The 27,817-nt window shown below is 38.6% G+C and overlaps 3 protein-coding genes across 3 annotated transcripts; 1 reads left to right on the top strand and 2 right to left on the bottom strand.

The window, feature by feature from the left end:
- Positions 1-78: 78 nt before the first annotated feature.
- LOC149116254 (uncharacterized) lies at positions 79-5,061 on the top strand. Its single transcript, XM_089282201.1, has 2 exons — positions 79-686; positions 3,596-5,061. The coding sequence occupies exons 1-2, from the start codon at positions 263-265 to the stop codon at positions 4,390-4,392; spliced, it is 1,221 nt and encodes a 406-aa protein (XP_089138327.1). The 5' UTR covers positions 79-262; the 3' UTR covers positions 4,393-5,061.
- Positions 4,665-12,428, bottom strand: LOC110063763 (uncharacterized). Its single transcript, XM_089282200.1, has 6 exons — positions 11,897-12,428; positions 8,898-9,169; positions 8,243-8,515; positions 7,161-7,316; positions 6,422-6,670; positions 4,665-5,666 (listed from the first exon to the last, which is right to left on the bottom strand). The coding sequence occupies exons 1-6, from the start codon at positions 12,318-12,320 to the stop codon at positions 5,400-5,402; spliced, it is 1,641 nt and encodes a 546-aa protein (XP_089138326.1). The 5' UTR covers positions 12,321-12,428; the 3' UTR covers positions 4,665-5,399.
- A 1,326-nt stretch (positions 12,429-13,754) lies between these two features.
- LOC110063623 (multifunctional procollagen lysine hydroxylase and glycosyltransferase LH3-like) lies at positions 13,755-27,506 on the bottom strand. The gene is made up of 22 exons (XM_089282199.1): positions 27,064-27,506; positions 26,849-26,952; positions 24,917-25,053; positions 24,667-24,781; positions 24,019-24,067; positions 23,753-23,865; positions 23,402-23,465; positions 22,979-23,076; positions 22,634-22,735; positions 21,888-22,019; positions 21,165-21,289; positions 20,573-20,674; positions 20,285-20,410; positions 18,547-18,679; positions 18,023-18,136; positions 17,231-17,299; positions 16,831-16,893; positions 16,715-16,756; positions 16,558-16,617; positions 15,517-15,603; positions 15,029-15,154; positions 13,755-14,628 (listed from the first exon to the last, which is right to left on the bottom strand). Exons 1-22 carry the CDS (start codon positions 27,149-27,151, stop codon positions 14,473-14,475), a joined length of 2,205 nt encoding a protein of 734 aa, XP_089138325.1. The 5' UTR covers positions 27,152-27,506; the 3' UTR covers positions 13,755-14,472.
- Between the last annotated feature and the right edge of the window lie 311 nt (positions 27,507-27,817).

Genomic DNA, 27,817 nt, shown 5'->3' with positions numbered 1-27,817 from the left:
AGCATCTAAAGTAATTAGTCCCTCGGGCGCACACGATCACTGTGGCCTTTCACTTCAATTGTGTTCCAGCTCGCTTCATGCAAATACAGCATTTTGGATGTCGAGACAAAAAGAACACTTAAAAATTTCAATCCGCGCGCGGACCATTAAAGATTAACATGTTAAATTGCGCATTAGAGCGACAGGTTGAAATAGATGGAGCGATAAATACACATCGATAAGCTTTCCCCTGCCATTAGGTTAGGGTTAGAGTTCGCGCAACATGGAAAGCATGAAAATTGCCACTCATGGAAAAGTAAGCTTTCGCGAGTTGAATCTCACTCAAGGAAGCAACAATGTCCGCTGGCTAAACGAAAGAGAAGATAGAATTCTACAAACGTCTTTGAATTCCTTGGAAAGAGCTCGGCAGAAAACCCTTTACCGACTGCAACATGAAGTGAAAGGATTACACCATACGCTCAGAGAACATGTTACAATTCGCTCACCGCAACTTTCAAAGATTTCGCATTTTCCAGACAATGCACTGGATATTAACCCCGAGACAAAAAGATCAGCGACGCTACATACAGGGACTTCTAAAGTCCCTTTGCGCGATGAAAATTCAGGGGGTCAACTGGTAGATGCCGTGGAAAGAAGCTTGTTTGAAGACCTAGAAGATTCGACTTTAGAGCACATCGCCTTGGAAGGTTAGCCTAACTGTTTTGTGTTTAGTTTTTAATAACATATCAATATTCTCGCATTAGTAATCCTTTTATGCCGATGCCTTCAAGTAGTAACTAGAAGCCAACAGTTGGTAAATATTTTCAAGGAAGTATTGAAATAGCTATAGTTGATTGGACAGCTGCAATTCAAGTGTGTAAAACTGGCACTGCGCGATGTTAGTCCGACGATAGTAAGTACTTATTTACTGAGTTTTAGGTCGGGCAGGAAGATTTGGTTTAGCTGTAAATAACTTAATAACCAAATACCGCAGGACCCTTGAAAACAAGTTATCGTGAGCCACAAACTTCCGCACAGCTCGACGAGTCGGTCGATAAGTGATTTATCGAGTGGCACTTTTCCCAGGGCCATGAGCTTCAATCAAAAATTATGAAAATACTTCAGGTATAGTAAAAATATGTCGACTTAAGCTCACTGAACGAGTAGCTTACGAGATATCAAATCGGGTAGCTCCGATACATGGCGTATTGACCTGTTATTGATGTTAAATAGAAGGAGCGGAAAGGGCAGTGTAATACTTTTATTCAGAAGAAAATGTTCCTCAGTCTAGACAATTTAAAGTCAATATTGACTAGCGAAAAAGTTAAGTTTCTTAGTTCCGTTTTCCAATAGGTTTATAAAAACCGCAAAAACGACCTTTGACGCAGTTTTTAAAAATGTCAATATCAACATAACAGTCCATAACAATGATTTGCATTGTAAATAAACATCAATTTAAAAAACCACTGCATCATCGGCAAATGATATTGACCTCCATAAGAACACTCAACTAAATATAAACAACAGAGCTGAAACAATGCCGTCTATATCGCCAAATGTTAAAACCGAAAAAAGTCATCAGAAAAAGGGGAGAAAATTTCTAAAAGATTCTGCAAGGAGCTAGTTCCCAGGCTCTTTCCATGAATGTCCTTAAAGAGAAATAAAATTCCTTTTCGGTTCGATGGCCAATCTATAAAATCTGTGCAGGTCAGAGTTAATGAATCCCAAACAATTCCCCGGTAGCATTCGCAACTTTATGTCGATATGGTTTACAATGAGTGGCTCTTGCTTTTTTGTAAAATCTTGACTGAAAAACAAGCTGAGGTACGCTCCGATGCGATGGTTGACCGGTTCTGAAAACAACACTTGTAATTTGAGAGCAGAAAATGGCAATGCATGAGGAACAAGGAACAAAAGAATTCTTGTCAAATGATCGTTAATACAGGCAATTACTGACGCTTATAGTGGTAATTTGTTTCTATTAATTTCATAGCTTTGACAGGGGTATTTCGAGTGTATGATGTGTTTCGGTTATGCACAAGTTATTTTTGACATTTTGGCTATGTTTTTCACTTTTCCCTCCCTACCTCAGTGAGAGATCAGTTCGTCGAGATGGCTTGTCTAAGAACACAATGCTTAGTCGAGGTTCAGATCGTTAAAAAGTCCACAACATTATCAAATTTCAAAGAAAGTACCATAAATGTTCAAATGAGACCTCCCGAATGTATAAAGCCCCTTTCTTCGAAAATAAACCTTCAAATTTAGGACTCAGAAATGCTTTTTGATTACAAGCGCCTTTGAAGTCAATGGGTTTGTAATAGAATTGTGTGCTTTAAGAAAAGCATGATTATTTGTCATCATGATTAACTTGTATTAATAGATCTGTAGTCCTGTCTGCCTGCCCTTTTAACCCTCTAGTCATTTGAGATAGTCAGGCCACTGACTCTATTACGTAATATATAATTTTGTAAAATATTTTTTGTGAGACCAAGGGGAAATAAGGCTTTTTGATGTTGATTAAGCCCCCTACTGTAAGGGGTAGAGTCTGTTTTGGTCTTTTACGTTGTTTTGATCAGTTACGCCAGATACACTTCAAAGATTTCCTTGTTGTTTATATCGTTCTTTAGATAGTCTTACTTAGAATATCATTATATGCCCTACAAATCAAGTTTACCGAGGCAAAATTCCTTTTCTATTGAACCAATCCCAGCCATGTATCCCTCCCAACAGCTAACCCAGTCTCAACAAAAACATGTTTTAAGCAAAAATGAGCGCCGCCGGCAAGGGCTTATTTTCTGAATTTTGCAAGCAATGCAAGGTAGAATATACAGTTTCGAAATAACTCTTGACGGTTTTCCGATAGCTTAAACTCTTGTATCATAAAACGCGGACACTCGAAGTAAATAAGTAATGTAATAAAATATTTTCACCTTATGCTGGTGTGCAAGAAAACAGTTATCTAAGGCCCCGCCTACACTAACGCCGGAGGAGTTTGAAAACAGAAATTTCACTCTGAAAACGCACCAAATGTTTTCCGTCCACACCACGTCGGAGAAATTTAAAAAACGCAGAATTCACCGGTCATTTTGGATTGGTGCTTGAGGAAAACTAGGTCAGGAAAATCACATGATTATCGTGACACCATCGTTTTCGAAAAGCTCCAATGTTTTCCACCCATACGAAAACGAAAAGCCGGCGCTGGTTGTTTGAAGAGCGTTTTCGAAAAGCTCCGTTTTCGTGACGGGTTAGTGTGGAAGGCAGGCCTAATCGTAGAAATGAAGGAAAAAGCTCAGTTTTCAAAAACTGTCTAAATGGAAACTCAACTCATTAATTTCAAGAGTAATTGACATATATTTTCTCTTTGTAATATCGAACATTTCAAACACTATAGGAAATAAGAATATAAAAAGTCGTCAAGTAACTTAAAGGAATATTACATTGACCCCCCCCCCCCCCCCGCAACTTCTCATAACCAATAAGCAAAATGCTTCAGGATCAGTAATGGAATTGATAATTTGAACAAATAACTGACTTTGTGATCAGCTGTTAGAAAACACGCTCCTTTAGTCTTCGTTCTGCGCATGATCTAACTAAACACGCTTTCTTTTCGTTGTAGAATCCAGCAGCTTCAACGAGAACCTGTCAGAAAGAAAGACTAGCAACCAGGACGAAAGTGCTTGGACGAGAAAACTTTCCCCAGGCAACAAAGCTGCCCTTAAACGACCACTCACAAAGCAGCCGTCCAACTCATCCGACCACTCTTCGTCTTCGGCGACATTGTCGGTGCCTCGTCGTAAGATTTCCGTTACCGATCCGCCGACAATGAAAGAACTTAGTCCCCGTTTGCGTAAGACGTACAGCCAAAGCTCCTTGCAAGTTAACAGTCAGGCCCCTTTGAACCGTTCCAAGGCGAGATCAACTGAAATGATTAACATCGTGCCTGCAAACCCTGGTGGAAATGTTCCGTTGAGAAAGCTCTCGGGTGAATCCATCAATCGTGTGGCAAGCCCTTTGTTCCACAGAAGAAAATTATCTCAACATCACCCACAGTCTCTTTCGTCGTCCCCTCCCAGACCGATCAGGAAAATATCGTGTCCATCAAAGATGCAGCATCAGCTCAGAGTTCACCAAGAGGAAGTCATACCGCTCCAATTGTCACGTGACAATACCGGAAGTACGTCACGCGCTCTTGCAACCATGGGAACCGACCTTCCTAAACTGAGTGTGTCACATGGAGTAGAGAAAGGACCTCAAATTGACGAGGGTAAATGTCCTTCGGGCTGTGTAAGCCCCTTGGGACTTCATGCTGAAGGCATGGACTGTACTCTTCAAGAAAAAGTCAACAACTTTCTCAGGAGTTTGGAGAGGACTGATGTCGCTCATGAACCGACAGAAGAAACCAGCTCCAAATAGAACTGACAAATTGTGCAGTAATGCTAAGAGCAGCAGTATTTTGTGAAGAGTTATACCGATATTTATAACCATTCAAGGATAAAACAGTTGTCCGAAAACGAAATAAATAGAAACTGCATCATAATGATATAATATCTGACATATTTTTGATGTTTAGTTTTCAGCCAAGAACTATAAATAAATTTGCGGTAATGTTTTGATATAAATGTAAAGAAAAAAAATATAAAATATCATCATAAGGAAACGAAATGATAAAAATCACAACGAACACGTACCATTTTAAATATTTAATTACGGATTTAATAACTACTTACGGGTTTAAAAACTACTTACTGGTTAACTTACTCATAAATAATATTACAATAACAAGTACACTAATAAATATATATTTTTTGCAATACAGCTTTTCTAATATTGACATAATGGTTGGCTTTTTAGTGAATAAGATGGCATTTCTTCCTGTGCAGTATTAATCTTTATTAAACACGGGATCATTGGATAATGTAATTCAAGAGTTTTCACTGGCCTAGTCATCTTGGTAAATGAGCAATTTTACCATGCTCTACGAATGTGATAAGTGTACACGTAATCTTTGGAACGTTTTGATTTAAATTTTATTTTCGTTTTCTACATTTTGGGGGTGTTTTCAATAAAACAATTATTATTAAATTCTTGTGTGGTTTTCAATGGTCTCCTTGAATGTTGAAAGTTTTCAGCAATGCCTTTCTATGACTGGTTTAAAAACTCGCCATTTACTCAACTAATCAGGTACAAAATCAAACTTGGTCACGTGCGTTTTCCCGCGCATGGCGACGGTCACGTGTACTTGAATCGAATTCTGATTGGTTCGTTTTGGTACATTGCGATTGGCCATTGACAGAAGTAATATTTTTGTGACATTTCGTGGTCTTTCATTGAAAACCCGTCTACGTAAGGAGAAGTAATACGGTCAACAGTTTCTTGCGACATCAGAAACTGTTAACCGTATTACTACCGGTCCTTCACATTTAAAGTTCATCCTTAACGGAACTCTTAGGGACTGTTAGCTGTTCTACGGCAGAACTCTTCATTCGTCCAAACACCTCCTCCCGTTTCTGTCGATAGTGTTCCAGCTTTTCTTCAATAAACTCTGTCGTTAGGGCAGACTTATCGCTTTCATCGCCAAGTAACACGTTATATACTTCATAGGCTGCTTCATCTTCTTCCGCGCTCTCCAGATATTCAAGTGTTTCTCGTAAAGCCTTGGAGATTGCCAGGTGATAAGTGCGGGCAACCTGTTGGGCGTATAAACGAACTTGGTTTTGAAACGAGATTTTAGGGCTAACTCCTGAAGATCAAGCACAAACCAAGAATTGGAGGGGAATTTATTCAACGCTTAAATATTTAAGGATTGTTCCAATTCTTTTTTTAATCGCAAGTGCCTCTTTGTGTTGAACTCCGAAAAGAAACTCTCTATTACTTTGAATTTTTTCACACCATTGATTCCACAAGCTTTGCAGTTCTTATATAAAAGAAGTTCACTTCTACAGTCTGTTAAAATGTCTTTCAGATGAAATGTTAGTTTAAATTTTTACTAATATTTTAAGCTGCCTTTTTTGGAAACTTCTTTCTCCCTCCAACGTCGCTTCCTTTTGATGATTGCTGTTTTTATTCTGTTCTTAAAACTTCTGCTTCAGCATCAGACTTTTCTAAAGTCATTCGCCGTCACAGGTGGATTCGCACTAACTCGGGTTTTAAACGCCGCAGACATTTTTCGCTTTCCGAATTCGGCTACTGCACATCAACGTGGGGCAAGTCTAACACACCAAACTTCAAATATGGAAATTTCGTTAAAAACATTTCCACAAGGATGCCATGAAACTAATAACACACAGAGCTAGACAGCAAACGGGTGAACAAGTCTCACAACAACCTAAAATGTTCGATGAATCTAAAATTTAATTGCCTGGCTTTCATAAGGTTACGAAACCCTCGTTTCCATGGTCCTCTCGAGGTAGAGTGAGGACCCTGGGAACGAGGTTGCACACACCTTACAAGCGAACGTGTACCGTGCCCCACTGAACCCGGGGCTTGGTGGCCTGGCCGAGTGTGGAATGATACCTCTGAATATCACAATTCGTCCGTAGTGCGGGCGCACAGAGGCAATCCACTCATATTGTTGTTTCCCCGCGGGAAAAGGGGTGCCATGTTTGGATAAAACTTCCTCAAAAAATGCTGTTTCCCCATAGTTATTTGCCTCCCAATCTGGCGTGAGGTACATCAGAAACGTGTATTCATGCTGAAAAAAGAAAGTTTTTTAGCTATGCAAAACATAAACTATAAGATGACGGAACCTTGTGAAAGCAGGAAAGGGGGCAGGGTGGAAGTGGGGATAGGTGGGTATTGGAGAGGGTCCAACATTTGGCTTTTTTAATTCTGTCCTAATCCCACATCCCACCCTACTCTGAATGTTCATCCCGGCTCCCCTTGGTTAAAGTTGTAGTTTTCCGCGTGACGTCCGTAACAAGTGATTATCTGCTTTTATCCCGCATCCCGACTGTCAAAATGAGAAAATCATGCTTCAGCTGAGGTATTTTTATCCCGCATCCCGCCATTACATCTCTCATCCCGCATCCCGTATCCCGCCAAAACCTACGTTGGATCTTATTAAAGACGGGGCTTTGAAGACGGAAATTTCCAACCTCCATAGAACTTAAACAGTACTCATAAAAAGCCTTTGATGCGCCTTGAAATCACAATACTTAAAGGAAAGTAATCAAAAGTAATACCTCACTGGGTTCACAATCTTCATGAATCCTGGGATAATGCGAGTTTCTGATGATGTTCATGGACACATCGTATGGATACCACTCATTAAGGCCACTGAGAAAAGTCGCCAACTGCTTCACAAGCTTCCACAGGCGACTTCTTACAAAGTCCTTTACCTATGATAGGAGACAACTGGTCAGTCTCATCAAATAGAGAATGTTACGCTTTAAAACTCTTAGTTTCAGTACAAATCTGCCGAGTTGTTTGCATCATGGTGCAGGGGCGGATTCAGGATTCCTCCTAGGAGGGGTGCACCACTCAGGAATGGCATAACTGACTGGTGAGGTAAACAAATTTTAAAAGTGAATACAAAGAAGAAGGCTTCATCTCAGGAGGGTGGGGTGCATACCTCCTGTACCCTCCCCCTAGATCCACCTCTGTAGTGCATCAATTGACATAAATAAAATCATTATTTTCTATTCACCAGTACAGCTAGAGTCACAAAGAAGAGTTTTAAAACTTTTTGTGGTTTTTATTGAATTTGCCCAATTGAGCTCTTGCACAATCACAAACACAAAGAGAGTTTCCAAGTTTTAAAGAATTCTTAGGTTATGCTGATTTGTTTTTTTTTTTTTACCAAGCACTCATTCCTGGCTGGATTTCCAGGGATCCTCAAGCGCCCCTTACCAAGAGAATTTCTAGTATACCATCCATCAGGGGGAGGGGGAGTAATGTTTCTGGAATAACAAACATTGGGTTTGCTGGCAGCTCACTGCAAACTTGATGGTAAATTTTCAAAGAACTGCACATGTTTACTCATAAAAACTGATTTTGTTTGTGAAAAATAGAAACAACTTAATAAGGCATTATATCATGGGTGACAAATTACTCTTAAATTCTGGTGTGAAATTTCAATGTTAATTTATCATAATTTTCACATTCAAGTGAAATTAAGAAGTAATTTCACTTGCGTTTTGCCAGAATTAAAATGATTTTCCTCGCCTCAGTAAAGGGGCAGGAAATTATTAGAATTTTCACAAAACGCGCATGAAATTATTTCTTAATTTCACTTGTCACCATTTTATTACCCAAACTTATTCACCTTCAGCATAGCAATCCAAGACACATTGTCGTGTTCTTCATCTACACCATCAAAAGGCTGATAAGCAAACACACTGTTATAGTGTAACAAGAAGAGTCGCAGAGCGTCAAGATCTGACTTATCAACCAAACCATCAAACACTGCAATCTCTCGACCCTGGCTGTCATGGAACCTTCTTGTCTCATATTTACTGAAGTCCAGAAGTGGGATATCTCCCTCGTCTGAGAGGGCGAAACCTGAGGCATCCTGCTTTTCTGATTTCTCAATTAACTTCTGTTGGAATAAAGAGGGGAAAAAGTCTCAAAAATTAATAATCATGGGATGATAATATTAATTTTGTAAACTAGCTTGTGATGTGGTAATCAGTATCTTTCTATTTTCAAGAGTACAATAGGCCCTGAAGCTTGAGGGATATGATATCATAGAGGAACAACCATGAGAAGGTGGAAGAGAGGGGAGATAAATAAGTTCTAAGGGGGGGGGGGGGGGGAACTCCCATATAAAAAAGGATGGGGGTGCTTGTCATACCTTTTAGGGTTTAGGGTTTACAAAACTGTAGTTTAAATGTCTTTACTAACAGATCTAAAGACTAACAAAGCCAGTGACATTGGACTATTTAAGGCCATTTTATTTAATCCCATTGACAGAAGTGTACCTTTGTTTCTGAAATTGCTTGCTCTGCTTTCTCTTTTGATGTTGTGATTCTTACAAGAATATCAAACTGAGCTTGCACATAGGACATTGCAGGGGGCTTGAATATGAAAGGAACTGTGGCATTCCACACGACCATCCGTCCCATCTTAGGATATACAGCTGCAAGAATTTCTCCATTGTCTTTGTAAAATATAGCCTCTCCATAATCATTTCTCTTGAAGTCCTTGTTCAGAGATATTCTGATTACAAGTTCATCTTTATCTACATCATTCCCTGTACAAAAAAATAAATAAATAAATAACATAATAAAAAAAAAAAAAAATAAAAAAAATGAATTCAAATGTTGTCATTTATAGTGGTCAAATATGCACTAAGCTACATCTAGCCAGTTCACGGGCATGCCACTTAAACTGAAAGAAACAAATATATCAACTAAACATAATAGGCTTAAAAATCCCAACTGGCGGTATGCAGACTAGTTGGCTATTTACAAGACAGCATGATCGAGGAGTTGAACCATGGTCTATCGAGAAACAACTCTAGCTAAGTGTTCAAAGTAAGACTTCAACCAGCGAGCTCTGGATTTGAAGTCCAGTGCCCTAACAGTGAAATGTGACATGTATATTAGCAACTGTTTATTTAAGAAAACAAAGAAAAGAATTTGTCTCCTATCAGTAAAATGTAAAATTGACAGTGGAGACTAAGGAGTAGCAAGAATGTGGGGATGTAGTCTAGAAGTACCATGATCTTTCTGCTCAAAAATTGGTTCAAACAGATAATTGACCTCCATTACATGATGTCTTAGCTGCAGGTTAGCTACATTGTGCAGGGTGCATAATGACTTTTTAGTTCTTGTCTGAAGTAGGATATAACACAGTTTATTATATGGCTAACTCTGTAAGTGGGCAATACCATGTGACACTAAATTTTTGCGGGAGTTTATTTTGGCAAATTGGTGGTTTTTTACTTTGCGGGAAATAAATAGATTTTTACCATAATCATATAAAAGACTGGTTTTTCTTCCTAGGTACCAATTTTTGCGATTTCTGGGAAATATTTAATTGAAATTACAACATTGTTGCATTTTTCATTTAACCATATGCAATTGACTAGTGAAATAACACGCAGAGATTTAAAACACAGTACTCCGTATCACTCAATCACAGTTACATCATGCTCTTGTGTGGAATTGTAGAATGCTCTTCTCAATGGACTACCTTCTAATGATCCTATAAACCCATACAATAAATCCTTTATTGACCAAGCTTGATTGGTTAAGATGGTTGGATATTGGCCTTGTTCTTTTTTGCGAGTTTATGGACCTTGACTCTGTCTTGATCCATAAACAAGCAAAAAAATATATATATATATTGGCCAATATCCAGCCATCTTGACCTCGTGCTTGGTCAATAACCCAAATATCATAAAAGGTATATATTTTGGCTAGCAACAGGGTATCTAGGCTCAATTTCTGCTGTTCTCTTAGGTCTGGTGCCCAAGCATCCTCCTGAGAAGAGGAGGGGGGGGGGGGGGGGGGGGCCACAGGCTCCTTTCCTGAACAACGGCTAGTAATAATAGACCATTTTACGGTTGTCTACTTGGCGACCTGGCCTTTGAATGGCAGCGAGGCTGGAGGTGACCTTGCTTTGATAAAGACCTGTCTACTATTGTCATGTAAATGCACCTAGTTAGCATTAGAACAACTTTATTTACACAACAAAAACAGTGAGGTCTGTATCAAAACAAGGTCACCTCCAGCCTTGCTGTCATTCAAAGGCCAGGTCACTGAGCAGACAACTGTAAAATGGTCTATTATTGAGCCCACAAGGTATCCATTTAAAAATGATTCTTCAGTTTTACCCACCAACCTAAGACGAAACAGCTGGACTAAAACCAACTACAGAATACATCAGGAGTTTACAATCTGAGGTTTTCACAATCTCCTGCAGGCTTGTAAAAAGGATGAATTAATCTTACGTTTACGATTTTCTCTTGGGCATGTCCCTTGATTTGCATTTTTCTTCATAACAGACAATCTTCCTGAATGTCTAATTACTGCCCAGGAGGCGAAGATTCCATGCAATCCGTCAATATTTTACGACATATCCCCAGGGAGAAATCGTAGCAGGAGGTTTTGCTCCAAGTCAAGTTTGTACTGTCCAAGTTTGCACCACATTTTTCGAGAGTTTGACCGAGTTTGTTCCCTAACTCTAGCTGAGTGTAACTTTGTGGAAGTTTAACATCAACCGTAATACTCTGTACAAAGTCTATCAGACACCTCCAACTTAAGCTATTGCTTCACATGTGAGTCAAACCTTTTGTTTATCTTGCTCTTCGAGCATGAGCACAAGTAATTATTACGATGAATGTTGGGGGTGAACTCAGCCAACATTTCGGTGTGAAGTCAGAGAGTGTGAACTCAATTGGCTGCGAAGCCTCCACAATTTAACATGGTGAAACAGGTAACAGGTGTATTTCAAGCAAGCAGGCCTGAGGATAACAAAGGGAACAGATCAAGAAAACGATTCTTGAACGGCACTTCAGGACTAGTTCTATGTTTATAAGTTCGTATTAAAACAAATAATAAAAATCTCCACTATAGTTATAAGTTGACAAAAAAATCTTACATGTGATCATGGCAACTGGAACATTCCAAAAACATTCTCACCCAGCTGGTGTGAAAATAATTTAGAGTCAATTATTGTCACTAATTGTTAAACAAAATGAAGGTTTTAGATGTCATTTGCAAGGAAAAAATATTTACATAAAAAATCGGTAAAATTATCCTTTTGATTTATACTTCACAAAACCGTAATGGAAACAATTTGTTATTACTAAACGGCTGAGAACGAAACATTAAGCTTCATTTTGCTAGTTTAATAGTTTACGGAAATAATTCATAATTCTAAAATAAGCTTGTAATTCATAAATAACATGAATTTATAACAAGAAAAAAAAATACAGCGACTGTACATAAGCTTAAGTATTTTTCCCCCTTACCTTTACTAGTAGCAGTAATAAAATCCAGTCTCCGATGCATTGAGAAAGAAACATCGTATGGAAAATATTCTTTGCCACCTGACAATTTTTCTACAACTTTTCGGCTGATCTTCCACAACGCAGTGTTGGAGAAAAACTGAGGATTTACAGGTGCAATCCACGGTGAATTACTCGATGTATTAAGAGTGCCAATGTCCTGATAATAATCACTGTACGTATAAAACCACGAAGAAATGTTTCCCGGAACGCTTCCCGTAGTCACAAGGTCATAGTACGAGCGGACAACGTCAGTGGGAAAAAGTTTGTCGAAAATCAACACTTGTTTGTCGCCATCGTGAAATCTTCGGGTCAGTGTTGGCGTTCTTTGATGACTTGGTGGACACAAAAGTAGGAGAAAGTAACATAGGGCAGCTTGATAGTTCATTCTGTGTTGATAAAATCCCCACAGTCCTTCCGTGGGCGCCTTTTGTTAGTCTTTGAAGTTCCTTGAAGGTTGTTGTGTCTGCTGTTGTTTGGTGTTTCAAGTCTCGCCTTCGGCTTTGTCCACTACAGGGCTGGTAACGAGATTACCAGACCCCGCAGGGGCGGTTCAGGGGCAGCCGCGGGGGCTGTTCAAAGGGGTCATTCTCTATTTTCCAATTGCCCATAATTCACTCTGTTTGCCCCCCAAATATTGCACAAACTATTGTTGTGAAATACTCTTAATAGGTCTGCATATTTCCAAGAGCATTTCATAACAATAGTTTATGCAAAATTTGGGAGGCAAACAGAGTGAATTATGGGGCAATAGAGAATGATTGGGATCTCACGGTAGGGAAAAAAATAACCCCAAGACTGAAGGCTGGAGTTTAATTTTGTTTGGAATATCCGTGTAGAATTTCGTGCAGAACAAGTAGAAAATTATACCTCACCAGTTTTAGATGCGTTCAAGCTACATCCCGGGTGAGAGAAAATACCTTTAACTAAAACCGGGGAAGAAATATTTATACCCTATTTTATCCCTCTATCCCTTATTCAAGGAAAAAGAACAAGAGAATGGTCAGGGAACGACACGACCAGAAGATAATCACCCTTATCTACTCCTCCAACACATCAGGCCTTGTGAAAGGGCTATCTGACGCTCAGGCTGTATTCATGTACAGGATTGCTCTTTGCGCCTTGAAGTCAGGTACATGTACTGCCCTAAATTGAGCTGGGAATTTGTAGCCTAGCGGTACGGTGCGGGAGTTCCTGTAATATCCTCTGGGAGTGCTGTATTTTGCCATTTGATCTCGAAGTCTTTCTGTAGTTCTGTGAAAACCAAACCATGAAAGTCTCTAACGCAAATGCGCATCAGAAGCATGGCCAATACAACTTTTGGGTCAGAGTTAAATCCAGCTTGAATGTTTCTCAAAATTGACCACATTCCTCTTCAAGGGGACGCGATGTCTGGCCGCGTTAGAATAAGAAAGTCAGAAATCGTATCGCATTTAGCCTCTTCCAGGTGTTCATTTAGTCGGGGCGAAGCGCGAGAAACGGCGAGCGGAAAACTAGGGGAGAAGCGCGGGATGTGATACCCCCTCGCCCCCGCCTTTTTTGGGGGGCTCTCGCCGTTTTCGTGCTGCTTCCAACTACTAACCCGAAAACTCGGAAGAGGTTAGGTTGTATTTTCCTCCTTGATTCAAGTCAGTTAAGGACATAGAGGCGCTAATACAATCACTTCTCGCTCCCCAGGCCGCCACTCATTCTCAAAAATAGTCTATTTCTAGATCACAAGACAAGTTGCTAGGGTAAGCTTTGCCTGCCTGAGGAGAGAGAGCCTGGGATCGAGGTTACCAAACTCACTGGAATCAAAATAAAATCGTAACGAGCACACCAGTACAATGTTGCCAGGCGTTTATTTTCATTTCCAAGCTTCTTGCACCAGGCGATACCCCGTTCATACTCACAGAAGGTACGAGACTTAATGGAAGCCCTGCAACCCGCTCTAACATGCTTCAAACAGCAGACATCAGGGCATGGGTTTACAACAGTACTACCCGTATATTATATCTCAATCACAACATCTTGAACTTAAACAACAAATATATGATTAACATCAACTATATTGAAGGTCTCTTTCCCTGTCGTGACTTACATTGTCACGAAATATTCTCTTTTCCGAGTGAAGCGTTACGTAACAAGTGAAGTGACGATTGCTAAGAGATACTACATACTTTGATATTAGGATATCATTAAATTTAACTACATCAATTCTTATAAAATCTGAGTTTATATATCAAACACTACTTCCTATTTGTAAATTTAATAACAACAACGGGATGAAAGTTGCTGACTGCCAAATTGTGCGCCTTGCGTCTAAGCCTTGCACTGTTTCTTGTCCAATCTGTTCAAGACTTGGACTTCCATCAAGTACAGTTTAATTCCTTTGACATGAAACTACTTGCTGCGGACCAACTGAGAAAATAGCTGCTTAAAGAAGATTTTAGCGACACGGTAAAAATTAGTTTCAAAAATAGCTTGGAAATTCCATCTGTATTCTGCGTACTAAAAATAGGAGTAATTTCTTTTTATATTATAAGCGTAATATCTTGTTTTCAAGGGTCTACAAAAGAGATCATGATGTAACGCTTTCCCCATGTCACGGGCAATCCTTCGTGGTAATGCGTGAGCCGTCCTGGGTGCATGAAAGACCAGCCTCGGCGAGTTTCCGTGACTTGACAGTTGTAACGCAAAAATCTGCATCCCCCGCCCTAAGAACAGAAGAAACAATTATCAAACAAACATCGAACAAGAAAAAAAATGAACACAGCAACGTCGGTTTTATGAACTCGCTAAAAACGTTATATCTAAAGGACCGACCGTTCCCATTTATTTCATTCAACTTACCGCAGTTCATAATATATTACGCAGCAATGAGACGCTCGTATATAATCAAGGCTCCGTATTTTTATTTTAATGGAGAAAGCGCGCGAAAAGTGGCGACAACCATTCCGCTTTTCACTGGCTAAGATAACGCAGCCTCCATTCTGATTGGCCAAGCCTTTCGCATGTCTTTTTGCGTGAAAACCCACTGAGAAACACTTCGAAAACGTTCAGATTTGGTTCAAATGATTGCTGTTGACTTACGCTTTGTTGAGCAGTGGTACTTACTCCGTGGTCAATCCCTGGCCTAGTCAAAGCAATGTTGATTGTGTACGTTGAAGAGTCATGATGTGGTCTGAGATAGTACTGTCGGTTAGGATCGTACTTTACAACAAAGTTCATGACGGAACGAGCCTGAACAGAACAGAAACAAAAAAGACAAAAGATTAAAAACAAGAAATCGTTGGAGTACATTCTGACCAGTGTCGTTTCCGGCGAATCTTCGTAAAGGACCCGAAGCGTTTCCGACTATTGAATCTACATCAGCTTGTCGCCGACAGTAAACGTCATCAAAATCTTCGGGCTACGAACGTAATTTCGGCTCTCCCTGTTAGAGTCTGACGCTTATTATTAAGAGAGTTTGAGGTTTGCGAGAAAACGCTGCAACGACACATCAAAGTACCAGGCGACAAAACTTCGCAATAGACTAGATAACGTCACGAATTTCTTAAATTTTGACACAAATATTTAAGATGATTTTTCGGGTTTATTCGTACCTCAGAGTTGTAACCAGGGTACAGTCTGGCGTTGACAGGTACAATGAACTCTTTGAGAAAGTGAAGCCAGTGTCTCTCATAGCCGATCTGCGGAGACAAAAAACAAGCAAATAAACAAACTCTTGGTACGATCAATTCTCCACTGAGCACGGCGTTACTACAGTATACTACACTGCTAAGGTGAACCGTGATGACAAGAAGAACTCACAGCAATGAAGGTCATAGCATATAACACATCTCTTTCACCAATCATGACAAAGGTGCTTTTTTAACAATCAATCAGGAACAAACATTAAACCAATCTTAGCTTGACTTACGCACGTTTTCCCGCGCATAGCACAGGCCAGCCAAGAAGAGCAGCTACCGACAGTGATGAAGGTTACAACTCTCCAACCAATCAATGCAAAGGTACTTTTTAACAACCAATCAGGAGCAAACAATGATAAAGCTACGATCGCCTACGTGCGTTTTCCCGCGCTTCGCACCGGCCGGCTGTACGCGTCAGCTTGGAGTTGTGATTGGTTCGTTGCGATGTTCCAATTTGAGCACTGGGATTGGCAGGATGCGATAATTTGGTTTTGAGAGTGATCTTCATTTCCTGCTAACATCTGTTAGAACGTTATTGATAGCAGCTAACCTTTTTTTTTGTATTTTATTGATATTTATATAAGTTTATAAATAAGAGTGACAATAACAATTGAAATTACATTTGCAGATAAAAGAAAGAAAAACTAGATAAACTAACGTGAGTACAGATAGAAAAAAAAAACGAGGAATACTATTACTAATAAGACTACTTACGAGGAAAATACTAATACACCCAAAATACTTACTAACTATTTATATTCATGAATAAAACTACGCTAATTTTTACTTTTTTTAGAAGAAACTACATAGATTAACACTAGTATAGATGAAGAGAAAAAAAACAAAACAAGAAATACTGTTACTAATAACACTACTTATAAGGAAAATACTAATATACCAAAAATACTTACTATCTTATTAATATATTAGTAAGTTAGTAAGATAGCAGCTAACCTGGTTCATGTGTATGTCGTCCGTCGGCACATTCTCATAGCCTCCTGAGAGTCGCTTATCCTACGAAACACACAAGATTAATAAGAATAGTGGTAACTTGGTTGTAGGAAAAGACCAGTCACAAAATAACGAAGAAGAAAGCAAAATTCAAGTTCACCTCATGTTTTCCTCCAGACCAGTCACCAAAATGTTCCATTTCCTAAATAAAGTAACCATAAGAAAATTAACACTTACATTGTACGAAAAATTGGCTTTAAAATCTGTTGGTCTCACCTCGATAAGATGCTTGGCAAAAGTATCTGTCACGATAGGGAACCAGTACACATCGGGACAAGGCTACAAATAAATATACAGTCTACAATCAGAGAAGGTCTGCAAGATAGTGCGTAATTCAGGAACTAGCTACATACTAACATGTGCTTCTACCAACATTTGTTTGACGATCTCACTGTGGCTTTTACGTTAAGTCTGCATACGAGCAAAGTGGCCCATCAGCCCGGCGCTTTACTCCGGTTTCTGTAGCATGAAGTGACAAGGGGTATTTCTATTCCCCCCTGGATGGGATGCTAGTCCACTGCAGGGTTACCCCCGGCTCCAGCATTAAATTTGCCGGTACCCATTTATACACCTGGGTAGAGAGAGGCACTGCTAATTCCGTAACAACTATTCTTACCTCTTCAATAGGAACGCTGTAGTTCAGGTTCCCTGAATAATTTTCATGAATATATTTCTCCTCCCAGTCCTAGAAAAACAACACGCACAACATCAAACCATGTTGAAGTTTGTCGAGTGTGATATTAAGTTATTCAACTTACTGGAATATGCAGTTTCTCTGTGCGCATGTCAAACTCAGTCCTCCTTGATTTGGAGAGATTTAACGTCACTTGAGTGGTGGATGAACTGAACTTCTCAAACTGATTAATAATTCATCAAGTTTGAACAAAGGAAATCATGACCGTGACGGTGTTTCGAATTCAAGATTTTGACGATTTTATTTCTCCGTTTTCTCCTTAGTTTTAGTTTCGATTGAGAAGATATATCAAACACTCAAGACAGTGCATTTGTTTGACCACGTTTCCAAACACCTCGAAGTTCGTCAAAAATACTCCGCTGCGCCTCGTTCACAGTAGGTCAACTTTTTTATATTGAGTTAAAAAAAAGCTCAGTTCATAATTTTCCTGTTACACTGTGTCAACAATGAATGGCAACGTAGTTTCAATTTGTTATGTCATTCCAAATACTGGATTTAAATAATTTTGTAATCTTCAACGGTCAACACATCTCAAGCCCCAAAAAATTCAGACTAAAAATTCTCTAAATACATGCATTTAAAAAGTTCTCAGATTTCAGCTGCCAGACAATAGTGTCCTTTGATGGATGAATCCTTCTTTATTGAATAAACCCAGCGAAGTCATAATTATCAGTCTTAGTCTAGGCTAGCGTTGTTCAATTTTTACAAGCTTACCAATCTGTTGTCAAAGATCTCCCATAAATCATTGTGCAAATGATTTGTGTTATAATTGTCGGTCTCCAGCAGACGACCAAAGTCATAAAGATTGGTGGCATACATGAAAATTCCCTGCAAAATGAAAAAGAAACATCATTCCAGATACTATACTTTGTTAGACAACTTCTCACTCATCAGCAATTCGTTAAGTTTAAGCAAAGGAAATCATGACTGTGACCACGTTTGGATATCTGATCTTACTTGGCATTGATTCTAACGATTTTATTTCTCCGTTTTCTACTTAGTTTTAGCTTCAATTGAATTTTGAAGTTCGTCAAAAATACTCCGAGCATCGTATTTTCAATTCTTTACTTGATGTTTGGAAATGGGGTCAAACACAGTCTTTCATGTTTCATATAGTACTTAAGTTACTTTGTCTGTTCAAATGGGATCGCTTACATGTATCAGGGCAAGCTTATTAGAAGAAGAGCTACAAGTCAAATTATAGCTCTTTCCTGGACATCACATATGGATATACTTACACGATCTCTGAAATACTGGCACAAAGCCATGTCTGGATCAAGTTTAGAAGGCCCAAAGCTTCCTTTCATCTTGTTCAAGACTTGTTTTTGGATCAAATAAATGCTTGTAATGAAGGGAGAATTCCATACACCCCTAGAATGAAAGAAATTACTTGATATTTTAACTTTGATCACATTATATTCAAAAACAGTGCAGCCACGATGAAATAAAATAAATAAATAAATAATGAATATACATTTATATAGCGCCATTTTCCACTAATTGTCCATGGAATTTCCTAACAGAAACAAACTGTTCGCGTGAGTGAAGGTACGAATGAAACCAATTAAGAGCAGTGTTCCTAATACCAAAGCGATTCTGTAGTCTAGATAACAAAATCGAATGATCGACAGTATCAAACGCAGCTGATAAATCAAAAAACGTAACTGGCGAAATAGCAAGATGGTGTATTTAGATTTGGTTCTTCCACATTATGTGGAAGTTTGTTCCTTTTTCAATCAAATTTCAAGGTTTTCCAAGGACCCAAATATGTACCTTCCATGGACTTTCAAGGCCGGGGTGGGATGGGAATACACCGAGCTATTCCCTTCTTACCATGGATTTTCTCTCCATTAAGAAAGAGCCTTTATTAAGGTTACAGTATACCTTCGGGTCGGCATTTTTCTTCAAATTTGGATTTTTGGGTCAAAATAGTGGTCGAAGAATAATCTCTAACTTCTGAAAAAATTTTTTGAAAAAGGCTAAATATTGGCGGAGAAATGGTGGTTTTACGTTTTCACCGGAAGTAAAAGTTTACCTCTTGATTGACAGCCCTATGGCGCGTATGCAATCAACCGAGACGATTTTCGCGGGAATTACCTGTATGGATGTCACGAATTGACTAATCAGTTGATCAGCATTGTTGTTCTGACTACCCAGCATTTTTGGTATTAGGCGTGTCTCTATTAAGTTATAAGTAAACATAGGCCACATTTAAACCATGGACCAGTTCGAAAAAGCGAAAACAGCGAAGAACGAATGAAAATAAATCAATGAGTCAAGAAGCGAAAGTTCGCCACGCGGATGAAGCTATAGTTATCGTATAAGGCGGGCAAATATTTGTGGTAAGAGAAAAGAAAGGTTCTGTAAAAATTTCGGAACTTGACAGCAATAACAGGGATGCTGACAGAGACTCTTCTGATGAGTCCGATATCGACGAATCGTCGGACTCATTGAGACCATTTGAAATATTATTCATGCACAGTTGCCCACACACAGTTGCTCTCCGCGCTTTCTTTTGTTTGTTTCCTTCGCTCAGCCACTCTAGCGTTCGTATCCTTTTTAGTCTTCCCCATTTTGCCAGACCAGCTTCAAGAAAAACCGAGCTACGGAAAAATTCTCTCTCTGCCTTCGGTTCCTTGAGCGCATTGCGAAACACAAGAGTTTTTTAGAGATTCGCGCGTGAATTTCACCAGGAGGTTAACGGTAGTAAAGTTTCCCTGCACTGATTGGCTTAGTTATCTGAGAACCCAGTTGAAGGCGTTTGTGGGCGGAGTTTGTTTGCGAAGCAGAAAATTTTTCTTAGCGCTGTTTTCTCGAATAAATTTTTTCACTTGAAGCAGACACTTTAAAGAGTTATAACTCAAAGTGAATTTGTTCAATTGCTCTTAAATTTGGACAGTGGCTAGTTTAACATATAAAGGTATACTGTAACCTTAAATTAACCTTTTAACCTTCACAAAAAACTATTTTACTTACTTTCTCTGCTTCTGAACAATAGCAAGGTAATCACGTGATCGAGCATAGTAACCATCATTTCCAAGTGCGCCCCAGAAGTTTGACCACAGTTTGCCGTGCTTTGTTACAATAGGTGCTAGCACAGGTCTTGGGAAAAAAGGTAATGAAAATTAATTTTAAGACATGATTTAATGCGTTTTTTTATGGCTAGATCATTTCTTCAAAAACATTACATTTGGCACACTTCATATAAACTTCTTTAATTACTTTTTGTTCGGGGTATAAATGTCAATGCTTGTCGTTACTGACCTGTTTTGTTTGATGAGAATCTTCAACGTATCCTTGTTGGTAAGAACAACAGATCCATCAACAGAGAAAAGATAGTCACACTTCTTTTCTTTACACATCTCACTGAGTTAACAAAAACAAACAAACAACAAAAACGTGAAAAATTTAAATCCTTCATATGCAACGAGTCAAACAACCGTTCTTGTTACAAGATAAAAACATTTTATTGTTAATACTACAAGTAATTTACAGAAAAAAAAAAAACAACAACAACAACAACAACAAAAAACATTACGATTTCACAATTATAATAATAATATTTTATTGTAAAATCATAATATCATTACAATAACAGATCTATTCAACAATAGATGTACTAACTACATTGCCGTTAAGTATTTAATATTTAATTATTATGTTCGACAAAAAACATAATGGAAATCAGCATGATCGATAACATTCAGACAAACATTTTTATTCTCCTAAGTGGCTGTCACATACTCTTTGAGTTAGTCTGTCTTACTGGTTACTACTCAACAAAACTTCAACCTAAATGTCAAGTGAGTCTAACTGTACAAACAACAACAACAAGCAAAACAATAAAATGTCTTACACAGCACGATTTCTGGCTTGATACTCATTCACATTGTCTTCAGGCTGCAGTACAGTGACGGAGTTGAACTGATCCTTGATCTCATCTGTTAACCATTCTCCAATTTGTGGCTTGTGATACGAAACCTAACATGCAAGACAAGGATACATGATTATAGATAAAGTTCTGTCACACAACTGTGTATATAGTTAGACTATGCTATCATGAGAGGCAACTGCAATTCTTAATATACTGTTAATAAGTTACAAAAGTGTGTTGGTCTGTTTAGCAAACATTTCTGCGTGAAGAGCTTTTTTGGCATTCTGGCTGTGCAAAAATTGGAGCGAGAGCAAAAAAAATCAAACAAAGCACTTGCCCATCAATTTCTTTGCTCTTGCTCCAACTTGCACGCTGCCAGAATGCAGAAAAAGCTTTTTTATGGGAATGCTTGCTATGCAGGCTAATGTCTGTTCTAAAGCTGAATGAAGAAGAATCAAAATTCCCCACCATGTCGTCATAATGTTCCTTGTAACCAGGGTATCCCTGTAGAGGTGTCTAGGCATTACTCAGATGAGAAATGTATGGTTGGACATAGCAAGTAGAAAATTGTGGGTCTCGGAAGCTTTAAATACAATCTCAAGATCTTTTGTCATGACAAGTCACTAAGTCTAGTTTTTGATTCCTCCTTTCTGTCTTGGAGTCTAAACTCATATAAGCGAAATAGATAGCAGACAGTATACCTACCATATTGTGGACCAGAAGATCAATGCGCTTTTTAGGATAATCCAACTGCATCATTCTATTCAGAAACTCTGGTATGAAAGGTGTAGGCTTTTCAATAAACAAACCCATCAAGATTTTAGGATATTCCTTTTCCTAGAAGCCACAGAGAATCAAAATGTAACAATCAGAACCTAAGCAATAAAGGCTAACATAAAGTGACCCTACAATATTCATAACTGAAATTTACTTATAACCTACAAAATCTCCTGCGAAAGCAGAGATGCTGACCTAAAAAAAAATTAAAATCTGGGAGATCACCAATTTTACCTTCTCAACCCTAAAAAAGCTGTTAAAAGTGGATGTCTGCTAATTCGACAACAAAGATGCGTCAAATAATTATTAATAAAAAAAAATTGTTCCCACTAAATGCCACAACTTATCCAAAGTAAGTGAGAAAAATGTACTTAAAGCTCAATCCTTCATATCTGGGAGATTTTGTTACCCATTCGGGACTTGGTCTGACACTGAGACACCCCCTGGTATTCTGGCAGTGTGGGCATAGAATGATGAAAAAAAGAAGAAAGGTCCTTTTTAAACCATTCTTTTTGTAGTAGGTAATGCTTTAAAATAAGTTGTGCATTACTACCAGCTGAGAATGTTGTTATAACAGTACACCAAGATGCGTGGAGTTTTGACATCTGTTTTTAACTGATAACTATTTCCACTGTGGTGAAAACAAAACACAGCACAATCACATGCTGTGTTACCTTGAGTTTGTCTAATGATATCGTATCTTCAGCACACGCAGTGCAACCATCTCTGAAGTTCCATTTATCAGGCAGGTAGTTATCCAGGTAGTTTAAAAACAGCTGAAAGTACACAAACAAACAACTGGCTTACTCCACTGTCAATATACAACTCGTGATAAGAATCTCAAAAAGTCTGTCATAAAAAAACAGAATGATATAAATCCTGGTTAATATATAATATCAACTATTTTATTTCCATCCATCAGAAAACAGCTGATTGTTTTCTACATTGCAAAGGAGATGAGTGAGGAAAAAATGCTTGCGAGTAAATACTGTATAACTGATAAATTTGAGTCAAATTACCTTGCTAGGTCCATTACCATGAGCCACAAGAGGCTGAGTTCCATATTCCTTGTTCTCCAGCCAGGCCTTGTCACCACTGAACTTGATTTCCACTTCCTCTGCAAAAAATGTTTAATATGTTATATGTTGACTATCCATACAGGGCTGTACCTTAACCACATGCTCCAAAATCATTGGAAATTCCAAGCCTGGGGTAAAAAATTTTAAAGGAAAGTATGTCTTTGGAAATGTATTTCCAAAGGGGTGTGTGGGACAGGGGGGGGGGGGGGGGTCAAACCAAAACACTCAAGATGGGAGGGGTATGGATATTTTCTACAACAACATATTTCACTACTATAAACTGTAATTTTATTATACCAAAGTTCAGGCCAAACTAAGACAATTTTACGACTTAAGTTATTCTAGTCAGTTAAAGCAGTGTACCTTCTGCTCCATTCAGATTCATGAAGATTTCTGCTTTGTTATCTAACTTCATTTTCAACTGATCCTGTCAAAGCAAAAATAAATAAATAAATAAATGAATAAAATAATAAGATAATAAATAATAAAATAAAATAATTAGTAAAAAAGAATTAGTAAACATAAACTATCCTTTAGTTCTTATCTCCAGCCACAGCTTTCATAATTTCCAGCAATGTTAACTTAACAGTCCACAATGAGGAAGCCAAACACTACAAGCCATACAGTGCTAAGGGTTGGGTTCATTGCTAATTAACTGCAGTTGTTGTTGGTCATACGCATCAGAGGTTTATTACAAAATATTGTTCAATGCACCCTTTTCTGCTTGTCCAAAAATATCTTGGTGTAATACAACTGATCATCTTCAACATCTTCAATGGCATGATCTGCTACAACTTGGTGGAATGTTGACGCATAACCTATAAAACCTGATGAAACATAGACATATACAATGTTGTTTAATAAAACTGTACATAATTCTTTAGATGTAAAGCAAGAAAATAGGGTAAACACGATCAATGAGAACATTACTGGCACGTCTGTCAGGGCAAAGAACAAAGTTTAACTGACTTCACGTATACCTCCTGAACAAAGATATTTCTTTCCATGAGAAACCTCTGGGTATTGGTCCTGTAAAGCAAAAAATTATAATATTTTCAATGAGCAGCTCTTTGTGACTTTTAGTTGGTCCTGAATGCAGGGATGGGGGGTACCCCATTTCCCAGCCCAAATGTTATCTAAATCCCACACTAGAATTTTGCCTAAATCCCAATCTTATTTACATTTGTTTTGCCTAAATCCTATTTTCCCAGTGAAAAAATCAGCCAATCCCAGTTCTAATTTTATCACTTCAGACCCATCTTTATGGTTAGTGATGATGATCAAAGGTAAACCATAAGTACAGAGGACACAGAAGAGACGAGAGGTGAGGGGAGAAGAAGGGGAGAAGGAAGAAGAGGACAGGGGCAGGATTGAGGTGTGGTGTGGCAAAGCGAGAGAAGGGGAGTTGAGGCAAGAAGAGGCGAGAACAGGAGAGGGGAAAAAGGAGAGGGGAGTGTAGGAGAGGAAAGAAGATAAAAGGGGTGGAGAAGGGAGAACAGGACAGGGGAGGGGAGCGTTGGGGAGGGATGGAAATGAGAGGAGAGGGGAGAGGGGGGAAAGAAAGAAGAAAAGAGGAGAGGAGGGGAATAACTCATTTTTCCAAATCAGCCAAAAGCAAATGTACATACTTTGAGCCATCTGTCTGGCCAGCAGAACCCTTCAGCAGAAAAGACCAAGTTGGCATTAAACTCAAGAAACTTTTTCAGGAATTCCTTGGGATTTGCAAGTAGTATCACATCATAGCTGTGGAGAAATCAACATAATTTAAATGTAAAAATTCCATCAAAATATAAAGAAATCAAAACGTGATTTATTAACCTAAAGAAAAAGTTATCATGCAAAACTATGACTAAAAACACTATCACACTGACATCCTACCTATCCACAAACATAAGCACAAGATTGCTTTCATTCTTGTGAAGTTCTGTTTCTTTTTTAAGAATGTTGATTTTGTGGCCTCCACCAGGATAATTCTTCACATCTCCACCTCGCCATTCCTCGCCCATTCCGAGCACCTACATGTATAAAAGATCTTGCATATAAGTATAATTAGGTAAAGGAGAACCAGTCTCCTCCCCAAAAACTTGCACCAAAGAGTTTGTAGGGTAAATACTAGAATGTCTGACAACTTTTTTCCCATACATTTCAAAGATTTCCGAGGTAGCTACTCAAGGAAAAACAAGACGGTAAAGCACAAGTTCACACCCAAACAAGCCTACATACTCCTGACGAGTATGCATCAATTTTGGGTAGCCACTTAATAAGGGTCAAGACCGTAGACAACTCTCAATGGAATGACCAAAAGGTAGCTGGGGTGGCCATTACAAAGAAGTGGCCAGTTAGCAGGGGTTTTACTGACAATAATTTCGGGACTTTGCTAACTAGTGGCTTAATAAGGGGTACCTGCTTAATGGGTGACGGCTTAATAGAGGTTTGACTGTATGCGCCTTTGTAGGATGCTCCACCCAAACCAACAAGAACACAAGAAATATCAACTTGCCAAGTTTTTGACAATCTGTTGCTTTTTCTTTTCTTAATTTTTGGTGGCTTCTGTCCATGCACCTTCATCAGTCAGAGTTGCAATATTAAAGTTCACTATTGCTCACTCTATAACTCTGCTTGCTCTCGTTTTATTCATTTTTAAAATAAATGGTAAATAAGCATGAGGGAGTGGTTTTCTCTCATTTCCCAAGATATCTGAACTTTGTACTCCCCTCTCTCCTGCCCCTCTCTCCTGCCCCTCTCCTGCACCCCTCCTTGTCCCTTGCTAAACACACAAAAAAATCCTGTAAGTTGGTTAAGACCTCTACTGAAGTAGGATTGTAAGCAGAAAGATTATTTTTTTAAGGAGTAAGAAATAAAAACTATAAATCACAAGCTGACAACTTATTGACACAACTGTTAAAAAATTTGCACTCCATTCCCACGTTTTATTTGCATTTATATATTATTCCTCTATTTCTTTTGAAACAAGAGATGGAAAATACTTCACTTTGAAATGATATGAAGCGACATATTTCCCTATGCATTCCACATATAGAAGTGGTTTCAAGAAGTAATAACAATCGTGAGAATTAGCACGTTTCTTCAGACTCTATACACTAGATCCATTCATTACAGACGAACCATCAACGGCCCTTTCATGACAACATGACATTCGATATTTCACTCTCTGCCAACGTGTAAGAAAGTGTTGTTTGTAATCAGCCGGCGTTTTCCTCAGAAATTAAAGGAATTCGGCAATATCCTTTAAGATACGTGAAAACAGAAAAACATCAGCACTTTTACTCGTTTTCCCTGACGCATTCCTTCAATAAAAGACTTCACGGTTGCAAATAAAAATCCAAACCGTTTACGTGCAGAAAATTGTGAGATTGCAATCTCTCAGGTCTGTAAAAGTTCGGCTCCTTCGCGAAGTTTGTTTCTGAAGGTAACGTGCAGTTAACTGGGAAGGAATCTAATAAAAGTTAGAAAGTTAAAGAAATCTGAATTTCTGTTTACACCGAATGATTAAATATTCAAATGCTCAAGCATAACAAACAACACGTGCGAAATTAACATGTTAGAGCCCATGCAGAAAATTTGACAGCAGATAAAACTACGAAATTCTGTGAATATGAAATTTCATTGCCGCTCCAAGACGTAACGAAGGCTTAAGTGGATGATATCTCTCAACGATGGAACAAAATTAACAAGAAACTAGTAGATAATTTAAGTAAACTTGTGTGTCAATAAAGATGATCAACTGATCTGCAAGCTTCACAGCTGATCCAGGTCTATCTAGATACATGTATAAATAATTAACGATACCTTCACATCGATGTTACTAGATTTAGCAGATCTCATAAATCTTTTATAGCCATCTGTTTCGTCTGTTGCTACCGTTATGGCAAGCAGTTTGAGCTCATCCAAACCTAAAATCACACAGACAGCATGGAAGGGAATTTTTCTGATCGAAGTGTGTTGTTCTAAAGATTACTTCATAACTGTGTAAAAAAGTTTCCCCCGAAAACCATAAATCTTACCTTGTTCCTCACAACAAACATCTGTTAGAAATACAACTAAGACAACCAAAAGAATACAGCTAACACATCGGAGTGTATCTCGGCTCATCTTTGCGTCAATCCACCGAGACACGAACTGTACTCAAATGGAGCGCTTCAGCGCTCTTGGCCGAAAAATGAATCACGTGACTATTCAGAGGGGTAAAATTCCTCAATGGGGTAAAATTCCTCAATGGGGCGGGGTGTTGGTGGGGTGATAAGAAGGAAACCTGGGGATTCGAGATTTTACACAGATCTGAGCGATTTTTTGAAAGCTCTCAGTAGTAAAATATGACATTTGCCTAAAACCTCGTGCTTCTTTGACTCTTAAAAACATCAGTGATGCCCATAAATTGCAAATACACCATTTTCAAATTGTTAAAATTCTAACAGCACTGAGGCTTAGGGGTCTAAATCAAGAGAAATCATGTTACTTCTATTGTTTAGTATTACTCTCAGCCTGGGTGTTTCGTTGAAATTTTAATACCTCAGAACTAATTTTTGAATTTTTTTGGTCAGGTCATAAATAAGGTAGGGAAAATCACAGATAATTTTGGTCTTAGGGCAAGGTTTTTGGGAAGTGGACCGCACACCCCCAGCCAATTTTTCCGGGATCACCCCCCCCCCCCGGGTTAAAACAATCTTCTCTTTGTTATGATTTTCTGGCTAAGGCAGTGTATCACCCTCTACTTAACTCAGTACACAATTCCACACCAGAAGGGCAAAGTGTACATTC

This window comes from Orbicella faveolata, unplaced genomic scaffold (genome assembly GCF_042242905.1).
Source record: "Orbicella faveolata isolate gen_17 unplaced genomic scaffold, um_ofav_v1 contig_12, whole genome shotgun sequence".
NCBI lineage: Eukaryota > Metazoa > Cnidaria > Anthozoa > Scleractinia > Merulinidae > Orbicella > Orbicella faveolata.
This window is presented reverse-complemented; position numbering and strand designations above follow the sequence as displayed.